Source organism: Pelobates fuscus, chromosome 3 (genome assembly GCF_036172605.1).
Source record: "Pelobates fuscus isolate aPelFus1 chromosome 3, aPelFus1.pri, whole genome shotgun sequence".
Classification (NCBI taxonomy): Eukaryota; Metazoa; Chordata; class Amphibia; order Anura; family Pelobatidae; genus Pelobates; species Pelobates fuscus.
In genome coordinates, this window is record NC_086319.1 from 241321942 (window position 1) to 241333972 (window position 12031).

At 39.7% G+C, this 12031-nt stretch overlaps 1 protein-coding gene across 1 annotated transcript in view; it reads left to right on the forward strand.

Moving 5' to 3' along the window:
* Window positions 1-649: 649 nt before the first annotated feature.
* The window catches only part of ITIH5 (inter-alpha-trypsin inhibitor heavy chain 5), a 122566-nt gene continuing 111184 nt past the window's right edge, over window positions 650-12031 (forward strand). Inside the window, exon 1 of the mRNA XM_063448279.1 lies at window positions 650-870. Coding sequence (XP_063304349.1) covers window positions 745-870 — 126 coding nt within the window. The 5' untranslated portion in view covers window positions 650-744. The remainder of the gene's footprint in view (window positions 871-12031) is intronic.

Consider the following 12031-nt stretch of genomic DNA (forward strand, 5'->3'; position numbering starts at 1 on the left):
TTTATTTTGTGATGTCTGATATCTTAATGACTGGTGTAAACTGAACTCAATGCACAGTGCGGATACTGAAACATTTGATCTTTTTTACTGCATTACACATAAAAATGAAGAGAAATATTAGCAATGTTCACCCCAAATCAAAGATTAGCCCGTGACTGATACAGTGTTGCTCTATTCTACACATTTTTATATAATTCAAAGAATCATGGGAGTTGTAGTTCAGCAACATTTGGGGGGCCGGAGTTTGAGGACCCCTGATCCACAGTGTCTGACTCTATCAGGAGCTCAACCAGGTACACATGTGGAACTAGTGGGACCTACTCAAACTGTCATCAGATGTAAATACTGGTGAAATTATAACCATTTATAGCAATCTTATTAGATAGACTACAATAGGCTGTAGACTTTGTACAAACTGCAGCTTGCTTTCCAGAGGCATTTTATGCCTCTTGGCACTGAAAAGGTTAAAGGCAGATTGGTGAACTTAATAACTCCATTAATAACCACTGGCAGTGCCAGAGTATTTGCTGCACATTTATATAAGCCCCCATAGCTTGCTTTGTAAAGAGGTTGGGGCCAGTGTTAGAAGGGGTGGGACTGTGCCTGCCTAATTCTCCTCTAGTCTCTCTGAGGCATCTTATCCAGCTGCAGACAGGCAGGTTCCCACCCTGCATGTGTACTGCACAATCCCAGCCCTGCTGGAGAGAGAGCATTAAGGCTCCCTTTATCTGATCACTGTACCCCATGGATTGCATTATGATTTTCCTTTTTGGACTCTGTTTTTGGTTCTCCTTCTCTATGGGGGATTATGGATTTAACACTCAGAACGACTTTACAGAGTTTACTATGACAAATGGCATTAAAGGCAAAGTGAGTACTATGGATAACTTTATCTTGTATTATTCATGGATTTTTGATTTACTTTGTCAAAGTCTGTTACTCTTTTGAGATTTCAAGGTTTAGGTAGCAATGAGCTGAACACACCTGTGGCACTCAGTGGGGATTATTCAATAAACAGTGAATTGTGTTTAAATGAGAACAAACTTGGACAAAATAGCAGAGTTAGGAAAAAATGTCTATAACTGGGATTGGATTCTTTTCCCCAACTCAGCTGTTTTAGTTCAAGTTTTAGTTCAAGTATAACCTTTAAACACATCTTGTTATGCAGTTGATCCAACCCCCCCCCCCCCCCCCCCCCCTCCTCTCCCCCCAATTTGTAGTGATGACCGATAGTGCCACAAAAGTGGGAAAAATCCTTCTTGACTCCATAATGGCAATCAAATTTCTCCTTTGATAAATATTTTTAACTAGCTTACGTTCTGTCAAGTCAGTTGACAGTTGTAAACTCATCACAGTGTACTGGTTGGTGGATTGACAACCAAAACCTACAAATGTACATGCAAAAAGGTAGCAATAATATCAACTAGAGATATAATTCAAAAAAGAATAATCAAACAAAAAATCAAGTTATTACTAATTGTCTTGGATAAAAGCCAGATTTCTAACAATTGTAAAATACAATATCTTTTTATTTCTTATTTATTTTGCGTTATTTCACTTACATTTTATTTTGTAAAACTCTGCTTTGAAAACATTTAGCTACCTGGTGTGCCTCCTAGTAGTTTTTTCGTGATTAATGGGACATTTGCATGTTTGCTGTATTATGAAAATCCCTACTTAGTGCCTGCCAAACATTCAAAATAAGGAATAATCCTACTTATCTGTCCTAATCGCATTTGATCAATGTTGCTCTATAATTATGTTATTTGCTCAGGGTTTTATTCTTGCATTCGGTGAAAGAGGTGTCTGGTAAAAAGTCACACATTGGCCTTGTTATGTTGATATTCTAATTCACAGAAACAGAGATCTTAAAAAGATCTTAAAGGAACACGATAGTCACCCAGAATAGGTAATCTCAATGAAGAGTTCTGGGTGCAGTGGTCTTGTCATTTAACCCTTTTAGAAACTAGAATGTTTACATTGCAGGGTTAAATTCACCTCAACTGACTGTGTTTCTAGCAGCCACTAAAGACACTTCCTCCTCCAGCACTGAGTAACATTCGGCCTGGGAATCAAGCTACATTTAATTGTAGAAGCACTGCATTTGACTGCACATGCATACCTCCAATCCATTTCTTCTCTAAGAGAAGAACTGGTTTGAAGGAGATCAGGGGTGATGTCAACTGAGATGCTGACATCATAAGTGGATGAGCTGGAGGCTACAGCGGAGGAGTCCCAACACTGGAAATAAGGTGAGTAGTCTTTATTAAACATAAAATGTTAAACACAAATGGGGGTGGAGGGAAGGTGGGCAGAAGGGAATATATAGGCACAAAATATTTTTGGGACTATGGGTTCCTTTTAATATATATGGGATGCTTGTGTATTTGAAAATTGGGTGAGTAAAACAGGATGAAAACTGTCCTTATTTTGGGAGCCTTCAATGCTGCCAACAGTTTTTGTAGACTTCTTCAGATCTGGGACTTGATGCAATCCTATCTCTGAGCTCCTCGGGCAGTTCATTTAACCTCATGATTTGATTTTTGCTCTGATATGCATTTACAGCTGTAAGACCTTATATAGAAGGGTATGTATCTTTCCAAATCATGTCCAATCAACTAATTTTCCCCAGGTGGACTTCAGTCAAAGTGTAGAAACATCTTCTCAAAGATGGGAGAGAAATGGGATGGATAATTCAAATTTCAAGTGTCATTTGAAAAGGGTCTGAAGGCTTATAACAATGTTATATTTCAGCTGTTTTCTTTTATGTTTTAAAAAAATTATATATATATATATATATATATATATATATATATATATATATATATATATTCAGAGTATACTTGGCACTCACCCCTTGTAATATACAATTTAGAAAGCTTGCCTTGGTGCAACCCGTGTTTATATATAGTTGAAGGAAAAAGGGTGTACTCTCCAGGTCTTTTCAATGTGATTTATTTAAATGATTTCAGATCGGGACAAAATGTATACAATAATTTGAATAAATCACATTGAAAAGACCTGGAGAGTGCACCCTTTTCCCTTCAACTATATATATATCCAGCACTATTGGTGTAGGTACGGGAGTGGGAGTAGGTACTTGGTGTGGGAGTAGGTACTTCAGATGATTGATGGAGGGGATGTGGGAATTGAGTCTCTCTTTTCCATATGTGATGATGCTACCCGAATGTGATCAAGTTCTGGGGCTATGATATGTTTCATCTTATCAGACAATCCTTCCCCTTCCATTTTCCTCCTCTCTAGACCAGTAGACTTGTTCACATCTCATGAAAACCGCTTGATAAGCAAAATTACACTGGCAGCATATAGGAACTGAAACGCAGGAAAACTTAGACACCCCACCATGGCATTTAGTTCTTTGTTATTTGAAGAATGGATGACTTAACCGCCAAAACTTGTGTCTCAATACGATCCTCCCGTAAGACCTTGTTACTCCCTATCACAATGATTTCTAATGTCGATTCAGTGTTGTTTACTTTATGGCTGGTTTCTTTTCTTTCTTTTCCCTTCCTATTACTTTTGTGTTTATTCTCTCTTTTTATTTGTTTCCTATTTTCCTCACTTTGTTGGTATGGATATATAAAACTTTATTGCATAGCACATGTGTCAGATTTATGATTTTGGATTCTTGTTTGTATGTATCACCTGCCATCTATTTAAAGAGACTCTATAGACACCCATACCACTTCATCTCATTAAAGTGGTCTTGGTACAGTGTCCCTGAACCCTTAGCCCTGCAATGTAAAGCCATGTTTACATTGCAGTGCTAAGACTGCCACTAGTGTCTGTCTACCCGACAGCTTCCTCCCCTTTTATGGAGTTTGACTCTGAGAACCGATGCTGGATTTCCTCACGCTTTGCATGAGGACGTCTGGCGGCTTTAAAAATTCAGTAGGTTAGTACTGAGCCAATTCTTTCCTATGAGAAATGGCCTAACGCGACAGATCCTCCCCATCGGCCGATGGCTGAAGAGGAGTGCAACCCAGCACAGAGGATTCATTTTAGTGACTAAAAGGGTTTTTAAACCCTTTGTGGTGGGGGAGAGAGGGGAGAGTACGTGGTAGCAGAGGGACACTTTAGTGTTAGGAATTCATCTTTGTATTCCTAACACTAGAGTGTTTCTTTAAATAAAGTCTTTTAAAAAAAAATCTAAACATTTTTTGGGGCTTATGACAATTGAGTGTAGACGAATGTAAAAAAAAAAATATTTAAACAGTTGTAGCATAGAGCTGCAGCATTACAAATTGTGAAAAAAAAATAAGGGGCCTGAACACTTTATGAATGCACTGTGTGTATATATATATATCAGGGCTCGACAAATCCCAGTCACCAGGTTTCCATGGCAAGTAGAAATTATGTCCTGGGTGTTTATTAGCCCGTTCAGCAGTGGTGACTGGCCAAGGGAGCATGGAAGTGGTGAGGGAGTAGTAATCCAACTGCAGTTTTTGCTCTGCTCCCTCACGCACGGTTTAGTGATGGTAGTAGCTGGGATATGACGTCACTCCTACCATGGCATCACAAAACAGTGCGTGAGGAAGCAAAGCAAGAAGTGCTAGAAGACTACAGGATCAGATATTTCAGCACAGCCCCACACCGGACTCTTGGAACGTAGGGAGGTTATGTGGACTTAAATTAAAATAAAAAAATAACAATAATTTGTGAGTGTATGAGTCTGACAGTATTATTGTGAGTGTCTTTCAGTTTCAGTGTGTCTGTGTCTTGCAGGTTAAAATCCATTCAGCCACTTACCTGAATCCAGCGCTGATGTCCCTCGGCGCTGGGTCAGGCTCCACCCACGCTCCTCCCCGGCTGACATCAGCCGGCCGGGGAGTCCTAATTCAATGCTTTCCTACGGGGAAAATGTGACGCTGGAGGTCCCTGAGTGCGTCCAGCATCAGATAATGGACCAAAAGTCAGTTTGGATTCCGGAAGCCCTCTACTGGCTGTCTGGTAGACAGCCACAGAGGACAGACTTAGAGCTGCAATGTAAACATTGCAGTTCTCTGGAACTGCAATGTTTTACATTGCAGCACTAAGTGCAAAAGGGACACAGACAGCACCCAGACAAATTCATCTAGCTGAAGTGGTCTGGGTGCCTACAGTGTCCCTTTAATTATACTATCCATGCATAGTGGCTTCACATTAAGCAGCCCCAGTTTTTCAAGTCTTAAATGAATATATTTAAAGGGACACTGTAGGCACCCAGCTCATTGACGTCTGGGTAGAAACTCCCATCACCCTTAACCCTGAGCATGTAATTATTGCAGTTTTTATAAACTGCAATAATTACCTGCTAGGGTTAACTCCTCCTCTAGGGACTGTCTACCAGACAGCCACTAGAGGGACCTCCGGGTGGATAGGTGACTTTTGGTCGCCTAAACGACGCTGTACATCCTCACGTTATACATGAGGACTTCCAGGGTCACCAGAATCCCCATAGGAAAGCATTGAATAATGCTTTCTTATGGGGAAATCCTAATGCGAGCGCGCATTAGGTTTCCCCCAACGTCTGCGGAGAGAAGCATGGGTGGAGCTGAGCCAACACCGAGGGACATTGGTGATTGACCCAGGTAAGTGACAGAATGGGTTATTAACAGGGGGCTTTGACAAACTAGTTTGTTTTCCTGGCACTATAGTTTCCCTTTAATTGGAAGATCTCACTGGTGCTGTAAAAGCTTCAAAAGAGAGTTAACACATCCTTGAACTTTAAATAAATTTTTCACAAATGTGATTCGTATTTTAAACTTTTTGTAGATACTCTAACACAAGCAGAATTTTACAATCTATTGTAGATAATTATATTAATTTGTGCTAAAATAAGCTAATCATGTATTATTCTTCAGGTAATATAAACAGTAGAAAGAGTCTTAATTAGAGATGGACAGAAATTGTGAACAGGAGCTCTGTTATTGGTGGTCAGTCAGATATGTGTGACCAATAGCACAGGACTTTGTATCCTTCTCTTTGTTACCTCGTAGGCCACTACAATAGTTCATAATACACAAAGCATATAACACATGTTCAGGAAACAGCGGCTGCTAAGGATGTGTATATTCAAAATTTATAATCGGATCTTTTTTTCATATACAGTTGGACCTCGGTTTACAAACGCCTCGGTTATCATAATTTTCGGTTTACAAATGAAGATCCATTGAAAATAATGCCTCGGTTTACACATTTTTTTTGCAATACAAAGCAAGTTTCCCCAGGATGCATTGCACCTGGGAGGTTTCTAGCACTGCCCCCTGCATGCTGGAGCCTGTGGGTAGCATGTGGCGTCGAGTGTGGAGGTGTTGGAGGTGTTGAAGTGGCTTTTGCATAGAGTTTTTGAGCCATTCTGGAAATTGTTTGCAGTTGTTTTGGGACTTTTTGGTGCATTTCTCAAGCTGTTGAAAGGTAGGGAGCTGAGCTTCATCATTTGCATGCCTTTTATTGTGTGTTTTGCATTGTGGGTTGGTTTCCATGCCAGCTCATTTTGACTTTTTTCTCACCTCCAAAATGGATTAATTGGTTTTCAATGCATTCCTATGGGAAACCGCGTTTTGGTTTACAAATTTTTCGCAATAAGAAACGTCCCGGGAAAACGCATACATTTCATAAACCGAAGTCCCACTGTACGTACAGTAACAATGAAGATCTTTTTGTTTTTTGTTAGATTCATAGGAATAAACCAACTCTATTTATGAATATATATTCATTAATACAGCTTTCTTTGATTAGTTATGGAGATATTGATTAAATTTGAACTTGATTGAAAATAATTAGAAAATTTAAAATTTCACTCATCTCTCTAAATTCTTTTATGAGAAACAAACCTTTATAACATTTCTTTATTAGTCTTTTTTCAGATGTGGAAACTGCTTTGTCTGCAGTTCTACACTATATTTTAAAATGTTCTAAGAAGTAATACTAGGAAGCTATACATTAAACATGTGGCCATTTGTAATGTAAACAATATAAGATATACTAACAATATATTTACTTACTGTCACAGCATCATTGGTAGCAGTATGAGAATAAATAATCACCTACTTATATTGTTTCGGGATTGGTAATCTGTGTGTAGTAGCATAAAACAATGGATTCTGCTTCAAACTTGTGATATGAATATAGCATCTTTATAATGTCTTAGAATTAAAAAATCATATAACAATTATAGCATTACCTGGTTAATGGTGCATTGGCATTTCCACCATTCTTGCAGGAGTTCTATGATTAGTAATTTTCTTTACTCGAAAGGCTTTAATAGGATAAAGAGGGAGTCACAGTAGTCAGCATCCTTAGCTCAGGCCCACCCTAACACTTATGCAAAGTCCTATCAAACCCCAGGGGATGATCTACCAGCAGTGCTTGTTTCCTCTGGGGAATGCCTAATGGTAAGGCATCATGTGCATTAGGTCCCCTCTATTGGCTGATGTCAGAGGAGGAGGAGTGCAACTCAGCACTGAGGGACATCGGTGCAGCCATTGGGTGAATTAATAAATGATTATGTTTGTTAAGGCTGTGGCCTGTAGTTGTGGTTAGGATTACCCAGCCTATTTAGACTCAGTCAACCTCCTTACCTTGGCAGTTGGTGCTCATTTCACTTGTTGCCAAGGCCACCTAGGCACTTCCAGTTCTGACTCCTGGAAAAAATGCGGGAAAACTATACTGGTATCTGTTCATGCTATTCAAACAATACCCGGCTCGTTACTAAAGAACCTTGTTGAAGTCACAATCAATGGACAGCTGGGCTTATAGTCCAGCAACACACCGTTCCTCTAAACCACAACTCAAATGAGCTTCTACGAGAAGTTATGATATTTAGGGTTTTCATTCAGCTTTAGGATATTATATGTATTTGCTCCCCATTTGGCTAGATTGTGTGTTCAATCAGACTTAGCTCTCATTCAACACTGAGGATAAATGGAAACACTTCAAACAAATATTAGAAAGGTACACTTCTCAGTATGTACCATTGGGTAATCAATCTAAAAGAAACCAATGTGGCTTAGTAGAGCAGTAAAACAAGAGATTAAAAATAAGAAAATTGCATTTAAAGCATTTAAATCGGACAAATCAGAGCCATCCTATATAAGACATAAAGAAGCCAATAATGCTTGCAAAAGGGCAATTAAAGTGGCTTAACTGGAAAAGGAGAAATTAATGAGGATCCTATGGCAAGAGATATGCAAATGATAGCTGCAAAATACTTGCAGATAACTTGTGATTGGATGACTCGAGACAAGGTGCTACAGAAGTTAAAGAAAATTAATGTAAATAAAGCTACGGGGCCTGACGGTTTTCACCCATGAGTACATAAGGAGCTAATAGGGGAAATAAGTGAACCTCTGTATTTAATATGCCAAGATTCATTGGTTTCAGGTATTGTACCGGAGGATGGCAGATGTCATTCCTATATCTAAAAAGAGTTCAAAATCCTTGCCTGAAAATTATAGATCTGTGAAAATATTTGAAGGGCTATTAAGGGATAATATTCAGGAATTCATTGGGAAGAACTTTGTTATTAGCAATAATCAGCATGGTTTTATGAATCATAGGTCATGTCAAACTAATCTAATTTCATTCTACGAAGAAGTAAGTAGAAGTATAGATCAGTGGATGTGATCTACTTGGATTTTACCAAGGCATTTGATATGTTTCCTCACAATAGGTTAGTCTTCAAACTAAAAGAAATTGGTCTAGATGAATATTCTTGTTCTTGGGTAGAATAGAGTACAGCCAGTGGTGTATTTAGGATTTGTGCTGCCCTAGGCAGGATGGTGCCCGGCACCCCTAATTTAAATTTCTCCCACCCCTGCCTGTCGAGGTCGCACTTTGACTGACAGACGCACACTCACTGACAGACGCATACACTCATTGACAGACACACACTCTCATATACACTGACAAACAATGACATACACACACACACTCACTGATTTGACACACTGATAGACAGACACACACTATTACTTGGACACACACTGACAGACGCACACCCTCACTGACAGACGCACACCCTCACTGACAGACGCACACCCTCACTGACAGACGCACACCCTCACTGACAGACGCACACCCTCACTGACAGACGCACACACAATCACTCAGATACACACTGCCAGACACTCACACACTGCCAGACACTCACACACTGCCAGACACTCACACACTGACAGCACACACACACTGACAGCCAGACACACACAATCACACACACACACTGACAGCCAGACACACACAATTACTCAGACACACACAATCACACACACACTAACAGCCAGACACACACAATTACTCAGACACACACTGACAGCCAGACACTGACAGGAAGACACACACAATCACTCACACACACTGACAGACCCCCCCCTCTCCCCAACATTAATCAATAAAGATAACTTTTTCTATTTTAGTTTAAATCCACCCAGCCTCCCTATCTTTGGAAGAGCTGGGTGGATTTTTTTTACCTGGGGTCCAGTGGGTCTTCTTGCAGGGAAAGGGGCAGGCACTTGGGCGGCTATGTAGAAATCCAGGTGGGTGGCACTGGGGAGAAGCACTGATTAGTGAGCTCTCTGCTCAGCTCCCTCGCGCACCGCACAGTGATGCCGGGAGCCGGAATATGACGAGAGGGAGCTGAGCAGAGAGCTCACTAATCAGTGCTCCCTCACCAGTGCCGCCCGCCTGGATTTCTACTTAGCCGAATGCCGCCAGGCAAATCAGACATTTGCCTGGGCATTTGGGGGTGGCGTTTTTTGCCGCCCCCCCTGGAAAGTGCCCTTTTGCCTCGCAGCAAATACATCCCTGAGTACAGTGAGTTGTCATTAATGCTAAATTTTAAAGCTGGACAAAAGTGGTAAGTGGTGTCCCTCAAGGTTCTGTTTTGGGACCACTTCTATTTAACATATTTATAAATGATCTTGAAATAGGCATTGAAAGCCATGTTTTAGTGTTTGCAGATGACACAAAACTTTGTAAAGTAATAAAATGATAGTCAATTAGGGGTAACCACACACGAGAAGGATTTGGGAATTGTTATAAAGAAATTAGTTTACTAGTTTGTTGCAAAATTGGAAGTGCTTCAGATTGTTTTTATTTTTGCCTACTTTTGGATCAACAGCAAAAACATATGTGAGGAAGGCTGAACTTGATGGACGCAGGTCTCTTTTCAGCTATGTAACTATGTAACCTATTTGCCATATGCGGCTGCATTTGGCCTTTTCATTCATTGTGGGTGGCAGACTTGTGGCTGTATACAGCCTTTACATCTGTTAGGGGAGCTTTCAAACCTTGTTCGGCTGGCTCATATAGTAGTATGTTTCAAATTCGGCTATCACAAGGCATTTGGCCATCATTAGGCCAAATTATAATTACAGTATGTTGCTGTCTCCGTTCAGCCAGATCGTAGGGTTAAAGTTATATTTAGCCCTCATTTGGGCAGATTATGTATTGATATGGAAGCCATTTATGTATTAACCAGAGTACACATTTGAGCTTATTGGCGATAAAGTGCGTTTTAATATTAAGCTTATTAGACCATTTACCCATATAGTACATTTCATATACTATATATTGAGCTCACATTCAGCATATAATTATGTCTTCATGTATGGTTCTTATTCAACCTCATTTCAGCCATACTTCTATAGGTATAGCCATAGGTCTGACCTTGTTCAGTCTCACTGTTGGTACTTTTAGGTAAGCATTTGGCCCACATTTGAGCCACACAGCAAATGTATTTGTGCATTTACATTTAGCCCTCATTTGGCCATTTCGCAACCTATCAAACATATTCAGGCACTTATTTGGTCTTCATGCATACAGTTGTAATCTCAATTGGGACAATGAGTCCAATCCATTGTCTTTTCCTTCAAACCCGGACTACGTTTGGCCGGCGATTCTATGATAAATCCTACAACATACCTGGTCACATTACCAAACTTGTCTATATATACTTATATCTCTACACTTAAAATATTTATTAGCATCAGCACCTTGATTTATTACCTTTGTGCATTAATTCTGCCATGACATTTTGATTATCCTACCTACATGGGATTGCATGACCATTATTAATGAATAATTAGGCAATATTAGCTTTAGCTCAGATTGGTAGATTAAACTATACTAGACTAAACTAGATACTGAGCTAAACCATTGTCATTTCTCAGGCTTTAATGCTCCATCATGTGTCATATGTACATCCGAACTCCCATTCCACCAATGTGTGCCTGAATGAGGCAGACTCACTCACCACAAACCAGGCTTACGCTTTTTCCCACAAACCAGAGCAAACCTAGAAAATGGAAATCCTCTGTTACAATAGGTATACCTCAACTAGAGAAAGTGTTAAGGAAGCATTTAAGAGTTTGGCTATGTAATTGTTTTATGTAATAAGTGAGCTTAGGGAATTTCTTTTGCTCTCAATTTACAGGCCTAAACATACATCAGTTTTATCATACCATAAACTCTATTTTGTCCACAACCACAAATGTTAAGGCTGTGGCCTGTAGTTGTGGGAGGAGTTATCCAGCCTATTTAAACTCAGCTAACCCCCTTATCTGGGCCATTGACGTTCGTTTCATCCCATCCAATGCTCCCATCTTTCTAATATCCCTTCCCTGGTATGCCCTATTTATTTACTGGCCTACCCGTATGTCGAATTCGGCACACCGCTACCGACTTTGTTCTAAATCTATACCATAGCTTTTGTCACTGACCACAAATATAATAATCTGTATGGACAAAATACCACTCACAGAAAGTACACTTGTCTGGCTATAACCACATTAAACACTGTAAAAATAGAAAAAAGTCACAACTTTGGCTAGGAAAAAAAAGCCACAGAATAAAGTCACATTTTATTTAAATACCATAAACAAACAATTAACAAAATTAGCTGGCAATACATGACCTTACATACGGAATTATTAACATAATTCTATAGCGCTGCGGAATTTGCTGGTGCTATATAAATAATAATAATAATGTAAGGGCAATATACAATCAGTGACTCCCCATTCACTAA